This window comes from Tachysurus fulvidraco, chromosome 22 (assembly GCF_022655615.1).
Source record: "Tachysurus fulvidraco isolate hzauxx_2018 chromosome 22, HZAU_PFXX_2.0, whole genome shotgun sequence".
NCBI classification, from domain to species: domain Eukaryota; kingdom Metazoa; phylum Chordata; class Actinopteri; order Siluriformes; family Bagridae; genus Tachysurus; species Tachysurus fulvidraco.
In genome coordinates this window covers 5358442-5380674 of record NC_062539.1, presented here as the reverse complement: position 1 = coordinate 5380674, position 22233 = coordinate 5358442, and the positions used below count along the sequence as shown (strand labels likewise).

The window sequence follows — 22233 nt, the reverse complement described above, 5'->3', positions numbered from 1 at the left end:
GATATTTTCGGGTAAAATATTAAACATTAATTATGTTAAAAATAGACGATTCTGATAAACGGGTTAACATTGTAGTGGTTGTAAGGCTCGAGGTTTGAACATGACCGGGTGTAGCCGGGACGCGCGTGCGCACTCGTCTAGCTGATGTGGGCGCCTATTGCGTGGCCTTTGAACTCCATTGTTGTGTCGCGGGTGACGTCAGCGCCTTGTGCGCGAGTGACTGGCAGGCAGAGAACGGCGTCGCGTGCGCCTGGCTAGACAAAGGCGGCGGACTCCAGGCAGCGGGAGAGACGAGACGCTGCTCTTCTTCTTCTTCTGTGTACGTTTTTAGGATTTATACACTCATGGGACTGTAAAGAATCCTGCCGATGCATAGCTCGAGTCATGTGAAAGTAGAGAATTTTGCGGTTTTTGCCTGAGTCTCTCACTCTCGCGTGTTTGTTGACTTTTTTTTAAAAAACAAAAAACAAACAAATTTTCTCCAAACGCCCCCCAAATTAGCAAACTCGGCTAACTCGTTGTAGCCCGGACTTGAGCTATTTGTTTATCCAGAATCTGAATACAGGAGCGGAAACTAAACAGGTAAATTAAACGTGTATTGTTGAGTGACATTTGTGTTTATAATGATTTGATGGTTGAAGTTTTGTTCGGCGCGACGCATTGACTCCTGCTTTGACTGTTACCCACAAACAAAGGCGGCGACAACGTGACTTACCTCCTGTGCGTTAGCCGGCGGCTAAAGCTAACATGCTAACAACAAAATGCAGCGTCCTTTTGTGTTGTCTTTTATTCCGGCGCGTTTGTCATTCCGCGCTTTGTCTAAGGAACCTGCTCGTGTCTGTAAATGTCACGGGCGTCGTTTAAGATTCGTGTCGGGGAATAAATTTCACATTTGTTCTAACATGTAAGTTACCAACTCATGCTAGCGGTAATGTAGCCGAAGCTAAGCTACATTGCTAACCAGTGGTTGGACGGAGAGAAAGAAACAATAAGGACAAAGCAGAGCAGGAGGGACTTTTTTTTTTTAGTCTCGCTGCATGAAGTAGACGTTTTTTTGAGACATTTTTTAACAGTCTGGTGTTTCACACAACAGCCGGTGTGATTTTTATTGTGGGTTTTATAAATATAAATATTTATAGAGTTGTTTGCTTTTCCGCGCAGAAAGCCGTTTCCCATCACGTCTAATGCTGATCGGCGGGCAGCATGCCTAGCCCTCTGTTCCACCCAGACATCATGGACCACGACGCGGTAGTGAGCGCACAGCAGACCGGAGTCGCGTTGCCTGTAGAACCGGAACCTGAGTGCCGCGACGAGGGGCACCAGGAAGCGCTGCGCTTCGCCATCGACCAGTTCTCGCTCATGGCGCTGGACAAAGTGGACTCCATGGACGCGACCACGACGGGCACCGTGTCCGAGAACTGCAACGGAGGCGGATACGTGGACCTGCCGCTGCTCGACCATCCGGGCGGCTCCCGCGGCTCGCCTTCCTCCTGCTCCCCGTCTCCGGAGTACTACGGCACGGGGGGCTTCCACATGCCCCCCCACACACATCCAGTGCTGGGAGACCAGAGCGCCTCGCTGTGCAACCGCAAAAGGAGCGTCAACATGACCGAGTGTGTGCCTGTGCCCAGCTCCGAACACGTAGCTGAGATTGTAGGGAGGCAAGGTGGGTTCAGGCATCATCTCCATCCTTTGTGATTGCACTAAACATGTACAGGCATCTCTTTGTCCCTTCTGGAGAAGTTGTTTATAGTGGATGTTCCAGTCATGGCGGTGCTTTTGTTTTGTATTGTATTGTTGTTTCTTTTCTTTCGTTTTAGTTGTGTATTGGTTTAGGTGATTGTGTTGATGGTTCCTGTGTTCTTGGGGCAGATGGTGGGTCGGGGGGAGGGGAGACTCGGGGGTCAGACAAAGCAGCACAGTCTCCACATGTCTAAGCAGTCTGTCCCTTCACCTAAACAAAAGAAACACATCGACCGACTCTATTTTACTGCACTGTCGGTCAAGGCCACGTACTAGACCTCTCTTGCAACCGATTTTTATCCCCTGCGACCTCGTTAAGTTGATGTTTATAGTGTTGGTGCTCAATAGACACAGCTGCTGTTATGTTAAAACAGGGCCAGTCGGTCAGGATGTGTGTGTGCGCGCGCGCGCTGCACTGAATCAGACTTCACCACTAAAATACAACGCTTGTTTATATTTACTAATGGTTACTACTATATTCACGTTATTCTCAATATGAGCGCGGAACCGACAGGTTATTAGAGGCACGTGCGCGCTCGCGGCGCTTTATCGCTTTGTTCTCTTTGTTTGAAAGTGCCATGCTTTCTCTCTCGGTCGATGACATCACAGCGCGCGCACGCGATTGGCTGCGCGAGGCCAAGCAGCCATATTTAAAGACACAGTACACCGGGCACTTCAGAAGAGCTCCTAATGAACATGTGAGCATCGGATTGGTTTCCTCTTTTTTTCCTAAACATTTTGCAGTCTTAATGATTTATCACGTTAAATTAATAGCCGATGTCTATACCCCCTTTGTCTTGAACAAGAAGCATGTGGTAGCCTAGTGGTTAAAGTGCTGGATTAATGATCAGAAGGTCATGAGTTCGATTCCCAAGTCCACCAGGCTGCCACTGCTGTGCGCCCCTGAGCAAGGCCCTTAACCCTAAATCGCTCAGTCGTATAAAATGAGCTGAAAATGTAAGTTGCTCTGGATGAAGGCGTCTGCTAAATATCACGTAAACATTAGATATACATTGCACGTAGAATGACGTGCATTTGGGACAAAGTCGTCAAGCCCTGATTAGGGAATTATGTAGGGAACCGTGTTTTGGTGTGACAGATTTATTTTGTTTTGTATTGGTTGCTATATAATTATGCAAAGAACAATAACAGTGCTTAATTTGAATATATTATATAGTCAGTAGTACACTGTGGCACTAATGAATGAGTATATTTAAAAACTGGCATTAATGTTTAAGGGATTATGTACAAATATACTACAATTCATTTGCTGTTATTCTGTGTTTAATTTACAGCTGTGTGTACACACCATCTGTGGTGTTTATATTGATGATCGAGATGAGCAGAACATAAATTGTGCTTTTTGCAATACTCATTTGCTACTTTTGATATAAAGTCTAAAAAACACCCTACTCAAACATTTAATACATCAAACAGAACACAAGGATTAATATATTTGCTTAATAGCTCTTGCATGTCTTTGCATGACCACTTTGAGTGTTGTCAATGCACAGAACTCCCATTATTATTGTTGATTAAGTAGAATCAACTGCTAGTTAACTATTTAAAAGCATCATGGTGTTCAGAAATATGTGCAATTATTTCCATAAACTGAACTGGTGTCATGTGTTTCTGATTGTAGGCTGTAAGATCAAAGCCTTGCGAGCAAAAACCAACACCTACATCAAGACACCAGTGAGAGGTGAGGAGCCTGTGTTTATAGTGACAGGTCGGCGCGAGGACGTGGAAATGGCCAAACGTGAGATCATCTCTGCAGCAGATCACTTCTCTATGATTCGTGCATCTCGCTGCAAGGCCGGGGGAAGTGGAAGCTCTCTGCCTGGGCCGCCACACCTTCCAGGTCAGACTACCATCCAGGTGCGCGTGCCCTACCGTGTGGTGGGCCTGGTAGTGGGTCCAAAAGGGGCCACGATTAAACGCATTCAGCAGCAAACTCACACATACATTGTGACACCGAGCAGAGAGAAGGATCCTGTGTTTGAGGTGACAGGCATGCCAGAGAATGTTGACCGGGCGCGTGAGGAGATAGAGACGCACATCACGCTGCGCACCGGTGCCTTTATTGACCTTCAGGGCCACAACGACTTTCACTCCAATGGCACAGATGTCAGCCTCGAAGGCCTTGGCTCTCTGGCTCTCGGTAGCGCGCTTTGGGCACGCAATCACCCTTCAGCACCCCCACCTCCTCCACCACCTCCCCCCCTCCCCCTTGCCATCCATCATTCAGGCCGCAAGCTCTCCACAGCGTCTTATCACAACGGTGGTCTGGGTTCTGAGCCTTACCCAAGCAGCCGCCGACCCACAGACAGCGCCAGTCCTACCAGTCCATTTAGCACAGGCAGCGGTGGAGGCACCTTCACCTTCAGCAATGATCCTGCGCCGGGAATGGCACCCACCTCTGATGAGCTTGGCTTCGAATTCGGCAGCAGCAACATCTGGGCACCGCTAGCCAACGGCAACAAGCAGGCGCAGCCTCTTCGGCGTAACAGCAGTGGTCTGAGCGGGGGCACGGTCACACCACGCCTCTCACCAACACTGCCTGGTGACAGCTCTGCGCTGGAGCACCCCCTGGCACGGCGGGCGCAAAGCGACCCGCTCAGCACGCTCTCCTGGCTTCATACAGGCTCGTCTTTCTCAGGAGGAAGCAGCAGCAGCAGTGGTGGCAGCACCACAGGCTACTCGTCCTGTTCTGCCTCCTCGCTGACTGGTGGCTCACCCACCGACTCCGAGGGGGGCGGCAGCGTGGGAACCGCATCCGGCATGCTGAGCCGCTTGAAGGCCAGCACCCTGGGCAGCATGGTTCCAGGTGGCGGCAACAGGGACTGCTTCGTTTGTTTCGAGAGCGAGGTCACAGCCGCTCTCATTCCCTGCGGCCACAATCTGTTCTGCATGGACTGTGCTGGTCAAATCTGTCAGTCACAGGAGCCAGAGTGCCCCGTGTGCCACACCCCAGCCACGCAGTGCATTCGCATTTTCTCTTAATGGCACACAGTCGCCGGGGTTCTGTTGTCATCTTAAGCCCTGAAGAACAACCCCACTATTTAGAAATCCTACAGTAAACTATAAGGAGAGAGGAAGATGTGTACCTGCCTACATAGGATCGATAATAATTACTATATTAAATGACACTATTCTGATGTTGATTTATTATTATTATGAATAATAACTATAATGATAATGTCAATATTAACTGACTCATGTACTTATCCCAGGCTGTGGATTCAGCAGGTCAGCAGTGTACTTTATTTTTCCTTTGAGATGGATGAGGAGGATAGAAACCAGTGTCTTATCTATCTTTAGGCATTAATTTGATCTACCACCAATGAGTCTGTCCATGTATTATACATTCCCCCCTCCCCTTCATTCTTGCTTCTGAGCAGGTTATTTTTTCGCTTGAGACTTTTTTCTACTTGCAGATATTTTTCAATTTAAGCTGCATAGGTCTGCACTTTTTTCTAAGGGTTCATTTTGAGAACTTTGAGGGACGGGAATGCAGTCTGTTTTTAATCTCGCACGTTCTTGCGTTTTCACAAGAATAAAAAATAAAATAAAAAACACGAGACTGCGGAGCCTGCACACTCGTCAGACCAAAATAGTACAGAATTATTTGTTGACGTTGTTTTTATTATTATTGATGAAGAATGAAACACTTAATATTTATTCAAGTTAAGAGTTGATATCCAGCATAATGGTTAATGTTCTATATTCTGTAGGTAGATAGAATAGTTAACGTTACATAAGAAATATCATTACGATGCTAAGAGGTCGGTGTTCCGCCTGTCTTTGTCTCACAACCCTAAAACACTCATAATCGAGTCCAGACGAGGGCGCTATTAGACCCTCGAACTAGAATACGCACTGTTCCTAAGGACTTGACCCAAGGTGGACACGTCGTATACACTTCATTATCAGACACACACGTTTGTATTTACTGTTTTGATCAACTAAGTTCGGGTTTGTTCATTCCGCTTTCGTTCCCCGTTCCGATGGGGTCCACTACAGCGCCCCAGCTATGACGGAGTCGCCTTTCACTCCACGGACAACTTTATCTGTTACACTTTTATTGTTCTTTTAGAGTTGCTTTTTAAGTGAGCTGTCTTGTTGTGGGAACAGGATAGAAATGTTCTCTCCAACACCACCTTATTCTGAATTACTGAATTCTAGCGTAGGTAGGATGTAACTTTGCAAGAATGTTTCTTCTTACTGTGGATGTGTGTGTGTGAGTGAGTCCAAGTGAAGAGTGGGAAATCTTTGTTATTATTTTTGAAATTCAGTGGACTCTTGTAAATCCATCCCACTTTGTGCACTGCGACACATTGCAATGTTCTTTCGGTCTCTGGCCAGCCTGGAGAAACGTCGGTCTTCCGCCCTTCCCATAAGGCCTTGCTCTTATTTTGAGGGCAAAGGCTCTTTGCTGTAATCCACACTAGCGCTCAGACCCTTTTCCGTGTTTTGCCTCTTTTTGTTTTTCGAGCTTTGGTTGGATGAAACTTGCGCCAGTAGCCCAGTGAACAGGTTAATTTTTTATTTTTTTTCCTCGTGACAAGCCATGATGACACCACACAGTCTAAAAGGGCTTCCTGTGATAATTCAGGTCTCCTTCAGTTACAATAACCAGGATTGAGAACCAATCAGAACCTGGCAGCTATGTTCACCCAGGGCTTCCATTCTCTCTGTGCTACATGTCCGAGAGGCCACAGACAAGGTGTAGTTGGTGGGTGGCAGTCCAGAGCTTAGAACCGATGCTTCGAATCGCAGTGGCTTTAAACCGGAAACTTCCGGAGCTGAAGCTAAAGTCAGAAGTGAGAATTATAGTTCTGGTTTACATGGTTTTATCTGTGTTGAATATTCAGTTCCAGTAGTCCGTTGTGTATCAAAGCAAGCCTCAGAAATGGTCCGTAATTTCACTTGTGTTCGATCTGAAGATTTATTTTTTTTGCCTCCTCCATGAGTACACGGATACAGAGTGTTAGACGACGCAGTAGTGCTGTAGGAAACTTTCAGTTCAGAGTGGAGAGCATTTGGTGCCTTGGTGGTGCAGATCTCTACTGATGTTTAGTCTGTTTCTGAAGCACCTGCCCTTCAATTCTATAGAGACGATGACGATTGTGTTGGTAACAGGGATCCACCTGCTCTTGTGGTCTTATTCAGCTGTTTTAAGTCATTTTCCCCCTTGCTGTTGATGGTTCCAGAAATGAAGCGAGGAAAAGCCGTGTTTTTAAGTATTTGTCCGGTGTATGAACCTGCTGTGGCATCTTTTTGACAGGAATCTCTTCAGACCTGAGGTTAGATCTTTTGTAAGGTTAGTTTTAGGATATTTTGAAAACTACACTCAAAAGGGGTTTGCTTCTGGAAATGTACAATAGCAGAACTGGTTTAATGGTACAGAGTTTGCTCCATGGCAGTAACCTGATGTAAGCATCCCTTCCTCTGAGTGCGTGCCGTCTGAAACTCCAGGTGTTTCTCAGTCTAGCAAGGACAAGGCACCTCAGTCCATCCATCACTCCGTACCTGGACCCAGCCGGCACACACTCGAGACGGAGATTAGTTAGTGTGTCACCCCTTCTTTAACCCCATCACCCACCTCCCTAAGGTTTATAAACAGGGTTTACTTAGGAAAGCTCGAACAGGAGATCTGATCTCGGGCATCGGACTGGCACTAGCTGCCATGCTCCCATAGATCACTTAGCCCTGTAACTCTGCTCTCCTTTCTAGTGTATTTCTTTTTTTGTTGTTGTTGCTTTACTTTTTTTATATGCTGAACCAAAAGTCGTTTCAGTAACAAGGTTTCAGGCCTGACTGTAAATACCCTGAAAAACAATCATTGGGATTTTTTTCCAGCCGTACAAACTGATAAGTTTAATAGTTTTTAAAACATTATCATTATTTGTAAGTTAACTATCTGCATGTCTTGAAGCCATCAGGCATTACCTAATAATTTTCTAAAGGTGGAAAAAAAAAGGACAAAGTTTTTACACATTTTATTTTTACAATTTATTTGCTTACTTTAACCTAAATATCCCAGATTATAATGTGACCCTTTTATTACTGCAAATTTATCTTTATTTTCCATATTTGTTTTTTTTTTTGTTTTTTTCCTGTGTAAAACATATAGGCAATTTATAACAAAATGAGAAAATTATTGAAGAAAATTTAAAATTGAAATATATTTTATTTGAAAGTTTATGGACCTTTTAGTCGCGAGTCGGAACAATTGTATACACGTTATAATTCGAACTGACTTGACGGTTATCAGAAATGTATCAAGAGTTTTATTTTTTATGCTTCTTTAATAAAATCTTGTTTTTTGTTTTTGGTTTTTTACTGTAAAACAATAAACCTCAGTGTCTTGGTGCTTTTCATTTAGGTTACTGTAGGGTGACACGTGGACATTCAGTACAGACTGGCTGAGGATACGGCGCTCAGCCAAAGGAGACAGTGTGTTTATGGGCTGCTCCCTGAAAGCCAGGGTGCTTTGAGTCTTATGAAACCCACAAAACACAACTTTAATAAAAACTCGTTGTGTTAAAGTGCCACGTGGGAAATGGAGCTGTTCTAAGTTTTATCATTGTACAACCTACAACTTTTTTCTTAGCAATTTGAACTGCAGTTTTTTTATGTGGCTGCTAGGAGGCACTGAAACCCAATAAACACAAGCACTATCCACTGTACATCACACTGTACACTTGTGCCTGCTATGCGGTTTATATTGCCTTTTATCGTTCACTATAATCCCAAAAAAATGTGTGTACAGAGAACCTGGTGACATTGCACTTAATTATGCATTTGTTAACTAATAAAATATATTATAGTCGGTAATATATGAAATACAAACGCATCAGAGGGGCTTTAAAATGATACAAATGCAGTAATTGGTGCTCTTGGTTTTTGCTCGGTCTGTGATGAGGCTCTAGCTATAAGGATGTGAGACAAGAACTACCATTCCCCCACCGTATTTAATTAACCAGTGCAAATCTACACTTGCTTTTGACTTTTGTTTATTGCAATCATAAACTCGTGGAAGAGAAAGTCATTGCTCCTGGACCGCGTTTTTTTTCTTCCATATGTTTTTAAATTGGGTTTAGTTGTTTCTTTTTTTTTTTTGCAAAGAGCATAAATAAATCTCAGTGTTTTCTTTCCTTCTGGTATTTGAAAGTGTTCTTTATAATAAGGTTTTCTGTGCTTTTTCCATTTCATGATTTTCTCCTGATGCCGTATGTTAAACTGGTTACTTCAAAAACACTAACAGCATTAAATCTGAACTTTATTGGTTTGTTTTTACTATAAATGCTGAATTAACCTATCGACTCAGAATCCTGTTCCAAGAAACAGGGATCTGTTAACTAAAATAAATCCCATGCCATTTAGGAACATATCAAATCACATTGAGAATGATGTATGAAGTATGATGATTTTTAATGCTAAGAGCGGTATTTAAATGTGTACAATAGTAATGGTGGCTCTTTATTGAACTTAGAGTGTTTTATGTTGAACTAGTAACTTACAGAACACACTAGGGTTGATATGATTTATAGGCCTACATGTTTAACCAAATTATAAGAATTTATAATAAATACTTTAAAATGGTTGGTTTGTGATTTGCCCCAGTCACAGACCTGACATTGGGACCCACAGTCCAAGAAAGCTCTCTCCATTAACATTTATTAATTTGAAGAATAGTCAGTATTCTATACCCACAGTAACAGTAGGTGAATGGGTCCTCATGTGGGATAAACGCATTGCACGATAATTTAACTAGAATTAGTGTAATCATATTCTGCTATTCCTGAAATAATGAAATAATAGAAAATGTAATTAGCTTGGCAAAGGGGAGGATATGTAAAGACAGAAATCAGAGGGTATTACAAACCGCATCTTTAAAACATGACTTGCTGTGTGTGTGTGTGTGTGTGTGTGTGTGTGTGTGTGTGTGTGTGTGTGTGTAAGTGCGTTCATCTTCATAAAGGAAATCAATCCGCAGGGTTTGATTGTGTGATCATATTTTAATAGGAAGCAATGCTGCAATAATCCACCACTGTTCTGATTAGAAACCATCATAATGAGTAAAAATAAAAATTAGAAACATCCCCGGTATAAAAAACATCCTCTCATGCTTGTACAGGCTACAGTCATTTTTTGGACACGTGTATGTATTCACAAGTTTTTTTTATTTGATAAAAAATAAATACATTTGAAAATATGAACACGAAAAGGAAATATAAAGATAAATCGTTCGATAGTAACAGGATAAACACCAAAAAAAAAAAGAAAAAAAAAGAAAGTAAGACACGTGCGGGCACAATTAAGATTCGATTCCCCTTCATGCACTTAGTTTCTATTAATGACGTGGGCAGCACGTGGATGGCACGGCAGCAGGCATGCACTCATGCACGTGGGGTAATCTTCATGCCTGTTTGTGCTTGAGCGGGTCTGTGAGAGCGAGTTTTTCAAGGTGCGTGCGCGCGCGCGCGTGTGTGTGTGTTTAGTGTGAGCCCTCATAAAGATGGCGTTTCTGCGACAAGATTTGTCAAACGTTAATGCCACAATATTTCCAAATAGTCTATCAACCAGGATATATTTGGTGCCTGAAGCTTGATATTTAAGTTTTGCACTGAAGGATCCTGTAACTAACAGGCATTGAGCAGACACAGTTGAGCACTTACACACTTGCCAGGATAGTAGAGAATGTAAACAAACATGAAATAGAAAGCATATTATCATGTATGTGCTGTTGGACTCTTAGACCTACATATTTAGTACGCTAAATTCTAACGTCGTTGCTATAGTAACACACTTGATCAAGGTGGATGCCACATATAATCCAAGACTCATAAATCAGATTTAAAAAAAAAAATAAATTGGTTATTTAATACAGTAAAGCATTTAACTGTGGATACAGAAAAGGAAAGAGTCTCCAGAGCTTTTTAACACTCAGTAAGTTTTTCTCCATGATGGAGTCTTCAGAACAGACATTTTACGCTTTCTGGTTACTCCAAAATGCCAAGCTGCGTTTTTCTTTGTTAGTTGTATTGACTTTAAAAAGAAAAAGCGAGGCTGAGAGAACAAGTTACAGCTGCTTTAAATTCGCTGTCTGAGATCCCTGACAATCCTGATTGGAGGCAGTAAACTGGTAGCCACAAAGCCTCAACGCATCAGTGCAAAACTAAATACTTCAGATTCCAAATAAATGTTGTCTGATTGACACAAATTTGGAGTCATTTTCATTAAACTATTCTTTTTTTCCCCGACTATGTCTATTCCTAACAGTTTCTCTCGAGTAAAGGCCAGTGTGATGGACATTCAAAGCCGTGTTTTGTTTGGTTTGGATGCTGAAGCCCACTGTAATGTTATGAGACCTACTTCTATTGAACTCTTCAACTCGACCCATTTTGTTATTTGCTTCCCAACAGTAAATTACATAAGTGTGTGCAAGTGATTTGTGCTGAAACACTCTGCTTTGTAAACATTTAATATTCTAGTCCAAAGCTATCCACTGTGACTATGTTTAATTGCACTATGGTTTAGGTGTAAAAAAAGCAAACTTGGATGGCTATCAAGTTATGACTGGCTGTTGTCCCTCGTAAGACCACATACACAGCCCTCAAAGAGGCAAGAACACTTCTGGAATTGATCATTAAGTGAAAAGTGCAAGAACAATGCTAACGATGCGCTTCGGATGCCTGGAACAGCGGCTGTGACATCTCTGTTCTGTGCTTCACACTGTTCCTAAAACTAACATGGTGTACACACTCATTGTCAATTTTTGTTGCTTGTACAGGCCTGCACATCCTCCTGGGTGGGTGCCTGACTAAGAGACTCTATTTGGCATGCGCATGTGCGTGCGTGTGTGTGTGTGTGTGTGTGTGTGTGTGTATGTGTGTGTTTTCAGGTTTACTTTCTACACGGTTTCTAGATTTAATTTCGGCCTTCAGTATTGCTGCAGAATTAAGACAGACGAGTTCACACTAGATTACATTAAAACATAAGCAAAGAGCTGCTGTGTCCACATGCCACAAACACTCAGTCTGGTTGATCCATAATCTGACAAGTACAGACATAGACAAGGCGACGGAGACGAGGTGCTTTTATTTGGCAGAATCCTGGACTAAAGATCCAGCCACACTGAACACTATTGAGTAACACTTTTAGAAAGCTGCAATGTGAACCTCAGGCATCAGATGTCACACTGTTGACAATCCAGCCTGGAGTCTCCGAATTCTCAATTAATGAATTCAATTATTCAATTTAATTAATGAATTAAAAAAAAAAAAAAAAAGAATTCTTATATTCACAGAAAATCTGAAGAATCTTCAGATCAGTATAGTCCCCATAAAGAATATAACAATAAAAATATAATAATAAAATGATGCTTCTAGCTGGTTATGTAGCACAAGCTAACCTGACAGGATTACAGAAATTATCTTTAATGATCATTTAAATGATAACGTGCTAACACTGACTAAGATGACAAGATTTATTAATAATATTCAGTGATGATCAAGGCCAGCTAACACTCATGAGCTAACCTGATGAATTAGCTAACCTGACAGGATTCTAAGTCATGTTTATAGCTGTCAATGTGCGAAAAATGAAGAAATCATTTACAACATAAAATGCATTGCCTTTGCCTAGCTGGCTAAAATAAAATAACTTGACAGGAGAGATAATCATAAATGTTTAGTATCCATGCTATAGCTAGATAGCCCAAATGAACTAATCTGACAGGATTTTAAGACATATTTAAATTTGACAATATGGGAGGATTTTCATAAATTCATTGCTATACCTGCTAGTTAGAAAATAATAACTACTCTGACGGGTTTTTAGGGAGTCTTTAAAGTCATATTCATAAAGTTAATAATCTTCCTGTAGTTAGAAAAAAAAATTAGATGACAGGATTTCTGAAAGGTTTTAAAAAGATATTCATAAATATTCATAACACTCAGCCTTAACCCTGATAGCTAGCTAAAAATTAGCTAACCTGACAGGATTTCTGAGATTTCTCAAAGCATATTCATATTGTTTATGAATTGAATGAATCAGCTTGGAGTTTCTGAGAGAATTGTTCATAATCCTAATTGCTAACACTAGACAGCTCGCCATGAGCTAACCTAACAATTTCTGACAGGATATCTTAAAGCCATATTTGGTGACACTGCTAAACACTAGCATACAAAGATGTACCCAGCAGTTTGTAGACAGATGTCTCCCTTATGTAGTAAATTTATCATCTCCATTCATGTTTTGGTGTATGATAACAAGAATCTGAATATTAGGTTATTTAAAGGCTGAGCTATCTGACACCAGAGAGCGCCAAGATGTTAAAAAAACATCCTTGCCCAAGTTATAAGACATTATAATAAACTATGTATCTGTATGTATTTCTGAGAGTATTGTGCGTATCAGTGATATTAAACAATGTTATCGATAGCAGCTGACTGATGGGTAAAAATCTAGCTCTATAAAAGTTTTTCAATTTAAATCCTTAGTATCACTGCACTGATATTTTTCCACAGGTTTTTTGTCATGCCCTTACTCTTCAGATAGCACTTTGTTTCACAAGCCTAAATTGAAAAGTGAACTGTATTAAACTGTATTGCGATATTCTGATATTTTTGCCACATAACCCAATCCCATTTTTATTACTGTGAACTTGAGGTCTATAACAGCTACTATATTCAGTCTTCACGACTCCAACTATCAGTTTTGGTTTAGATTTCCAGGTACCATAATGCACAGCGACTGAGGCGAGCATGAGGATAGAGTCACAGTGTGAAAGTGGCTTGGCTTCATCATGCACGACGTAACAGAGGACAGCAGAAACAGCACGTTCTGACTGGACCGTACAGACGGACAGAAACACGCAACTGGGACTGGACTTAAAAACATGCAACAGAGGCTTAAGTGCAAAGTTCCTTTTTCAAAACAACAAGAAAATACTGAGCCCCGTTATGTTTTGGATTTTTACAGATGTCTGGTTATAAAACATGAGTGAAGGAGAGAGTACACAGAAATTCATGTAGCTCCTGTAAGCAGCAATGCATTGTGGGTAAGCAGGGAGGAGCAGCATGCTGGTCAACACATGTAAGAGTAGAGTACGGAGGATCAATGTGCCGACTCAAAGCCATGCGTGGATCGCTAACATATCGTTATAGTGCTGCCTTTTGCTCGTTGCACAACTGAGTAATGGCTAATGTTTCTTACAGTGACATTTTTTAAGACAGAGGGTCAAAAAGCACATAGGAAAATTTGTTTGTGTGACGCTAATCACTCTCAATATGTAAGCTGTTTATCACATCATTGTTGTTTCTATAAGCTTTGAGGCATGCTTCAGTCTACTGTAGAGACAGGACAAAAAAAGGAGACTTGGCCATGTATGTGTCTATACTGTTGCGTTTTCAGATGTCACAGCGGAGTTCCCTTTACAAAAAAAGGCAAAGATGAAAGAGCGACACCTCTGACATCATTATTTGCTTGAATCAGGTTTGATTGCTTTAGTGCTTAAGCAGAGATTTATGTTATGCCACTGATGAGGCACAACAGTGTTTCTCTAACTCACATTAGTCTCTATACAAGTCAGTGTTTACTAAACAGACTGTCTCCTGTTCACTTGGTGCATGTTGATGTGTGTATGTGTGCATTTTTTCATTCCTGTGCATGTTCTGTGGAAACACAGATCTTCATTTTCCTAACTCCCGCGGCCCTCCTCGGCCGATCGCTGGTCCGATTTTAACTTGACAAACTCTTTGGCCACGTCATCGTTGTTGCGCTGTGAGAGGATTCGCAGCACGGTAAGGCCTGTCTCGTCCATGTGCACACGTTTGCCCAGGGGTAACCAGAAGGCTCCGCCACCTCGCAGTACCGGGTCTTTTAGCTGCAGCACAGCCATGCCGACTGTACGGTCCTCTCGTGCAAAGCAGTAGTCCTTCACACACACCTGCAGCTCATAGTTCTCAGGACCCAGCTCACTGCCCAGGACACTACAGAAAGAGACAAGAAGGTATCTAAATTGCCCAATTTGTGAAAAACTATGTATACTGTACATGGTGTATTCCTGCCTCAGGTTCAGTATTCCTCGTACAGATTTACTGTGACCCTGACAGGATAAAGTGTTTATTGGAGATGAATAAATGAATGAATAAATGAATGAATGAATAAACCAAAAAGCTACTGTGCAATTCAAAATAACGAAGTATTTTTCAATCTTTAAAATCATTTTCTATCACTGTTTCTATGTGAAAAATATTTTTCTTAAAAGAAACCAAAAAAATGCCGTCACTTAAGACTACGACTATGCAAACTTTAATGTACCTTTCGATCATTTTTAACAACATAAAAACGTAAAAATAATAATATTCATATAAACTACATCATTCTCTATTTTAACAAACACACACTAACGTACAATTGAAAGGACTCTGCAAACTTTGGGGACCAGCTGTTGTTCTTGGACTTGGTGGCGAACTTCCTCTTCTTGTCGCTCAGGTGAGGTCCGATGATGTAGACCTCCACGAAGGGCCGGAATATGCCTTGAGTCTGCCAGCGCAGGTCATTGGCTGCCACCACTGACAATCAAACACACCACACACCATTATTGAGTGGAAAGAGTGATAAAGCATAATTCACACATTCATTAATTACAAAAAGCTTCCAGTCATATAATGACTGTGAGGAAAATTTTAACCTTTGATGTTGATTTTGTGTCCACCGCTGTTAGGGTCACTGAGGAGTTCCACTGTCATGCACACCTCTCCCACAGCCTCATCCACACCCGAGGCTGAAAGTTCAACGGTCAGAGAAATAAACGTAGATTTATATATTTATACTGTAATTTTTGCCACCTACTTTCCTGCCATGCAACCCATGCACATGATAGTCATCCCTCAAGCTCTTATTTATTTATTTGTGTATTTACTCAATGAGAATACAGAAAGAAAACTACTTTCTTTCTGTTTCTAGAGCTTCATGCTGGCTGCATGTGACAGCGCATTCAGAATCTGATGTTACACGATATAAAACCTTATATTTGCCATATTCTGTGAATACTGTGCTACAGAAATGTAAGTAAGTTCAGATAGCACAGTTCCAGTTGAAATTGCTGCATAAACTACATGCACTGGAGTTAATTATTCAGTTACTCCTCTAAAAACTATGTTTTGTGTTATGTTTCCAATGTTCTCTAAAGCTGCTTTGAGACAATGTCCATTGTTAAAAGCGATATACAGATGAATTTGTGGGGATGATTCCAAGGAACCTCAGAAAAGCTACATGCCAAAAAATTCTTGAAATTGACAGGTATGTTTTTGTTAATTACATAATGAAACACAAGAGCCAATCATGTCCTGACATGCAAATAAAGACCATGAAACACTGTTGTAGCAGTAGTTCATGTTGGAGTTGGGTTTGCGTTTGTCGATAAGGTTAAACTTTTAAGAGCTCTTTCTGTGCCGTTTTGTTTAATGAGAGTTTATGTTGAAATGCCATATTAAGATACAAAGAGACACGTTGAAGGCAAATATAAGCACGATGCCACAAAGCGTGCTCAATATAAAATCTTGGGAAAAACAATCAAATATTTCATTGCAAATCTGCAATATTTCATAAACTTGATTCTCTGGGCTATGCCTCTTGGTTAAAAGCACTGGAAAACCTTGTAATCCAGAACCTGTATGTTGTTGCCTTGTTTTGTGAGTGTAATCACAGCACAGCTGCATATCTTCCTTGCTCAGCCCTGAGCTTTGTGTGTTCTCTCTAGAATCTAAATGAAAAACATGAACTGTGAATAAAATGCTGCTGTGCTGGGTTTGTATCCTGCAGATGGTGCTGTAGCTCTTTACTCATGACCTCGTACGGCGTCTCAAAGGCTGTTCTAAAGCCTGAATATATGATGCCAGCTGATGCACTTGCTCAGACTCGACATACTCGTCACAACTACTACTAACTTTTAGGGACTTTCTTTGGTCATCTTGATGAATTGTATTGGACAACAAAGCTGACACTTCAGTTCCATCTGCTGATTAAAGTGCCGAAATCTGCTAAAGAAAAGTGCAGCCATAAAACTGACGTGAATCTTCTCCGTTAGCAGTTAACGTTCAGGCTCACTACGACCAGATCAGCACAATTCTTCTCTCGCATTAATGGAAACGGAAAGTGAGGAGTCTACATGTGTCCGGCTCTATGCTATTCAGTGACCTCTGCTCACCTTTTCAGCACCTGCTCTCCATTAGGCTCATTCACACAGAATGTATGACACACACATGTATCTGAGTTTTTTTCTCCAACACATTTGCAGTTCTGTTTTACAGCACAGCTTTATGAGAACAGGTCCATATTTCCTATAATGCTTAAAATTTCCACTAGACCTACAATGTCCATATCCTCTTCTATTTCTGTTTTCTGTTTTCTTTTTCGCATGAAACTGTGGACCAAACCACTACATGATCAGTTAATCTACAATGTTAAAAAAGAAAACAACTTTGGAGGATTTTACAAATTGTACCTCTGTACAAACAAATGAATGAAAGGCTCAATCGAAGCTCTAGCATTAGCTTCAGCAGTACAGCCTACAGTTATTTCCTTCCTCAAACAATTGATTCAATGAATTGATTTTAATTTAGCAATTATGTCCACATGTTTAAATAACTTGACATGGCCTTTAAACCTACAATGGTACCAAAGTATTCTGTTGCTGTTACCAGTTCCAGAAAAACAGGGTTAAATTGTTCTCTGATGAAGTAACCCTTAATTGTAGGGTTGTACAGTACGTGGAAACAGTTTTGGATGAAATCACTGGTTATATACTGTTTGCATCTAGGAATATGAATATTTATTTAAAATCATGCCCATGCAAAGAGCAGCTCCCTGTGCTCAGAGACCCGGATGCACGTACCCTTCTCTGGGTACACATCCTCACTCGGAGTGCACCTCACCCCTTTACCTCCATGAACTAGCAGAGCAGAGAGAGAGAAAGAGAAAGAGAGAGAGAGGGAGGGAGGGGTAGAGAGAGAGGGAGGGAGGGGTAGAGAGAGGGAGAGGCAGAAATAGAGCATGTGAGAGGGAGAGGCAGACAAAGACAGAGCGAGAGAGCGAAAGAAAGAGAGAGAGAGAGGGAGGGAGGGGTAGAGAGAGGGAGAGGCAGATAGATGGCATGTGAGAGGGAGAGGCAGAGAGAGAGAGAGAGAGAGAGAGAGAGAGAGAGGGAAACAGACACATAGAACAAGGGAGAGAAAGAAAGAGAGAGAGAGAAAGAGAGAGCGAGAGAGAGAGAGCAGGAGAAAGAGAGAGAGCGACAGAGAGAGAGCAAGAGAGAGAAAAAGAGAGAGAAAGAGTGAGAGCAAAAAAGAGCGAGAGAGAGAGAGAGAGAGAGAGAGAGAGAGAGAGAGAGAGAGAGAGAGAGAGAGAGAGAGAGAGAGAATAAACACTAATGGAAACACATTACCATCTGAATATCATGTTGACATTTGAACATAAAAGATGTTGACAGCGATACAAAAGCCAGACAGTTTGCAATGAACATACAGTGAATGACAAAGTGAGCATATTACACAAATACAGGGAGAGACGGAGAGACAGATAGACAGATAAAAGCTAAAAGAACAAAGAGAATGAAAAAGGGAGTAGAGGCAGACTAAAAACAGGAAGGGGAGTGTTTATAAGAGTTTAATGATGGAAAGCGTTTCTGAAAGAGCTGGCAGTTTTACATATATACAGCAGCTGGGAATGAATTTCAGACAGTAGATACTAAGATGCTCAGTGATGTCAAAATACATTTAAAATGGAATGAAAAAGTAGAAAACATTAAAAAATTCATCCCAAAGTTTAGAAGTGGATTAAACAAAGAAATGTATTTACGGATTTGCTTTTTCTGTGTCTCCATAAATAAATATACAATACAACAGAAACATCACTGTTATCCCCATGAGTCATTTGTTTTTGTGTGTGTGTGTGTGTGTGTGTGTGTGTGTGTGTGTGTGTATGTGTATGTGTGTGTGTGTGTATGTGTGTGTGTGTGTGTATGTGTGTGTGTGTGTAGTGTGTGTGTATGTATGTGTGTGTTTGTGTGTGTGTGTGTGTGTGTGTGTGTGTGTGTGTGTGTGTGTGTGTGTGTGTGTGTGTGTGTGTGTGTGTGTGTGTGTGTGTGTATGTGCCAGTGTGCTTTAACTCTCTACATTTGATTATATTGTCTTCTGGTAAAGTAGGTTCCTGTCTTTTGTATACTATCTGCTTAACTCACTTTGTTCTAGAGTAGTGTGATTTGAATCGTGTTATATTCTATAGCATTGTTGATTTTTATAGTGTTGGTCTTTGTTGTTCTCTCAGCTGATTAATCAGGAGTAGTTTCAGTCTCCTTTAAGGTGTGAATTGGGGGCAGGGCTTACCTATTTAAATTGAAGGCTCTCTGCTACAGACGCTAGCATCTGTAGCGGTTTGTCAGAATCCCTCTCTAACATTAGTGTCTAGTACTGTTTGATATATTCTACCATACCTTAATTCTCACTCTTGTTTGACTACAAATATGTGCATTAAACCCATCTCTGTACTCAAGGCCTACTCTCGCAGACGCTCTCATCCACAAAGCAGAGGTCACAATCCCAGTAACCTCATCTACCCTTCTCTGTTGTGTAAGTCTCAAACAGTAGTGGTAGGTGGGCTCTGGAATTGTCAGTCTGCGGTAAAGAAAGCTGATTTTATCTCTGCTTTAACTTCCCATTGCTCCTTTGATTTTCTTGCTCTAACAGAAACCTGGATATCCCCACAGAACACTGCTACACCAGCTGCTTTATCCTCTGCCTATGCTTTCTCTCACTCACCACGAGAAACAGGCAGGGGTGGTGGTACAGGTTTATTGTTGTCAAAGAAATGGTGCTTTACACCTCTCCTCTTCTCTCATTTAACCATCTCTTCTTTTGAATTCCATGCCATTTCAGTTACCTCTCCTATCAACCTTGTTATCATTGTTGTCTACCGCCCTCCTGGTCCCCTAGGAGACTTCCTGGAAGAAATGGACTCACTGCTTAGTGCTTTCCCTTCCGATAGCTCCCCCCCTGACAGTGCTTGGTGACTTCAACCTCCCCTCTGACAAGCTACATTCTTCTTCCCTCCTGTCTCTTCTCGACTCTTTCTCCCTCACACTCAACAGCTACATCCCCACACACAAAGGAGGCAATGTCCTGGACCTGGTTTTCACCCGTCCTTCTCCAGCTACAGACGTTACTGCTACCCCACTCCACGTCTCTGATCATCACCTGGTATCCTTCACCATCACTCTACCTATCCTACCTAAAACTACCTCTCACCCCCTCGCTCTTACTCGCCGCAACCTTCACTCTGTCTCCCCTTCATCTGTAGCTTCTGGCACTCTTTCTTCCCTTCCTGATACTGAGTCTTTTTCCTCACTACCCTTGGACTCAGCCACAGATACTTTCCTCTCATCTCTTTCCTCAACTATGGACTTCCTCTGCCCTATGTTCACTAAACCCAAGAAAACTTCTTGTTCTGCTCCTTGGCTTTCAGATGTGCTGCGCAACAATCGAAGAGAGCTAAGATCATTAGAGAGAAAGTGGAAGAAATCACAACTTGATGCAGATCTTGATTTTTACAGAACACTTCTTGCCAAGTTCTCCTCAGATGTGACTTCTGCCAAGACTTCCTTCTACAAGGAAAAGCTTGAAGCTTCCTCACATGACCCTCAGAAATTCCACAACATCATCTCTTCTCTGCTCAACCCCCCGGCTCCACCTTCTTCATCCTCCCTGACTGCAGAAGACTTTGCTTCTTTCTACCAGGAGAAGATTGAGGAAATCTGCCGGACCTTCACTTCAGCCCCGACTGCACTTACATCTCAGAGTATGCATTCCCCTACACCTTCGTTGTCACATTTCTCAACTGTGGCAGCAGAAGAGATTTTACAACTCATCCAGTCCTGCAATCCTACCACCTGCCCATTGGATCCACTCCCTACCACTATGCTCCAGACCATCTCACAAGACCTTTTGCCCTTCATTTCCACTATCGTCAATAGATCCATAGCATCTGGTCAGGTACCAACTACTTTCAAGAGAGCAAGGGTTATTCCCATCCTAAAGAAACCTGCTCTGGATCCATCAGACATCAGTAACTACAGACCGGTATCACTTCTCTCATTTCTTTCAAAAATTCTTGAACGCATTGTCTATAATCAACTGTCTGTCTATCTCTCACAGAACAACCTCCAAGATCCCAAACAGTCTGGCTTTAAAGCAGCTCACTCTACAGAGACAGCCCTTTTGGATGTCTCTGAGAAGCTACATACTGCTAGATCAGCCAAACTATCATCCGTCCTTATCCTCCTTGACCTTTCAGCAGCGTTTGATATGGTCAACCACAAGACTCTCTTATCCACCCTCAAGAGTCTTGGGATTCGCGGATCAGCTTGGGAATGGTTTGCCTCCTACCTGGAAGGACGCTCATATCAGGTAACATGGAGGGGAGTGACATCTGCTCCACTCAGACACTGGCGTCCCACAGGGCTCAGTACTTGGTCGTCTTCTTTTCTCCCTGTATACTCACTCTCTTGGGGAAGTTATTTCATCACATGGGTTCTCCTACCACTGCTATGCTGATGATACACAACTTTTCTTCTCTTTCCCACCCTCAGATGCCACAGCTTCTGACCGGATCTCAGCATGTCTGGCAGAAATTTCATCATGGATGACTGCTCATCAGTTAAAGCTCAATCCTAGCAAAACTGAACTGCTGTTCATCCCAGGTGATTCATCCCCAGGTCATGATCTTGCTATATCCTTGCACAACGATCTGATCTCCCCTTCAGCCACAGCTCGCCACCTTGGGGTAACCATGGACAATCAACTGTCCTTTTCCTCTCATGTTGCTAATGTGACTCGCTCATGTCGGTTTCTTCTCTACAACATTAGAAGGATTCGGCCATTTTTGTCCACACAGACTGCCCAGGTACTTGTTCAGTCTCTTGTCATTTCTAGACTGGATTACTGCAATGCACTGCTGGCAGGTCTACCTATGAACGCAATCCGTCCTCTGCAAATGATCCAAAATGCAGCTGCCCGGCTTGTTCTCAACCTGCCAAAGTTCTCGCATACCACCCCGCTACTGCGATCCCTCCACTGGCTTTCGGTAGCTGCACGCATCCGATTCAAAACACTGATGCTGGCCTACAAAGCCAAAAATGGACCAGCTCCCTCTGACCTCAAAGCCCTCATCATTCCTCGCACTGCACCCCGCAACCTCCGATCTACCAGCACTGCTCGACTGGTTCCACCATCTCTCAGGGTAAGTGGCAAGTATACTACAAGACTCTTCTCTGTTCTGGCATTAAAAATCTTTTGCATTAAAAAAAAAAGACACTTTTTCATTGTAACTTTCAACAAATGTTTTAAACTCATGGTATCTTAAGTATGTAACCTAGTGAACCAGCATTAATGTATTCAATGTTAGAGATTTAAGCACTTATGT

The 22233-nt window shown here is 42.1% G+C and overlaps 2 protein-coding genes across 4 annotated transcripts in view; one reads left to right on the top strand and one right to left on the bottom strand.

Moving 5' to 3' along the window:
* The first annotated feature begins 157 nt into the window (after nucleotides 1-157).
* On the top strand, nucleotides 158-8119 carry LOC113645253 (RNA-binding protein MEX3B). 2 transcript variants are annotated; one of them, XM_027150763.2, is made up of 3 exons: nucleotides 158-319; nucleotides 1162-1666; nucleotides 3386-8119. In XM_027150763.2, the coding sequence occupies exons 2-3, from the start codon at nucleotides 1204-1206 to the stop codon at nucleotides 4744-4746; spliced, it is 1824 nt and encodes a 607-aa protein (XP_027006564.1). In that variant the 5' UTR covers nucleotides 158-319; nucleotides 1162-1203; the 3' UTR covers nucleotides 4747-8119. The 2 variants fall into 2 exon arrangements, with proteins under 2 accessions (XP_027006564.1, XP_027006563.1); XM_027150762.2 differs by having other exon boundaries at nucleotides 160-582.
* A 1629-nt stretch (nucleotides 8120-9748) lies between these two features.
* The window catches only part of LOC113645300 (protein unc-13 homolog A), a 56008-nt gene continuing 43523 nt past the window's right edge, over nucleotides 9749-22233 (bottom strand). Inside the window, exons 39-42 of one of the 2 annotated variants that reach the window (XM_047806649.1) lie at nucleotides 17654-17710; nucleotides 15449-15541; nucleotides 15170-15329; nucleotides 9749-14744 (exon numbers count right to left, since the gene is read on the bottom strand). In XM_047806649.1, the coding sequence (XP_047662605.1) occupies nucleotides 14453-14744; nucleotides 15170-15329; nucleotides 15449-15541; nucleotides 17654-17710 (602 nt within the window). In that variant the 3' untranslated portion in view covers nucleotides 9749-14452. The remainder of the gene's footprint in view (nucleotides 14745-15169; nucleotides 15330-15448; nucleotides 15542-17653; nucleotides 17711-22233) is intronic. The other variant, XM_047806650.1, reaches the window with a different exon arrangement.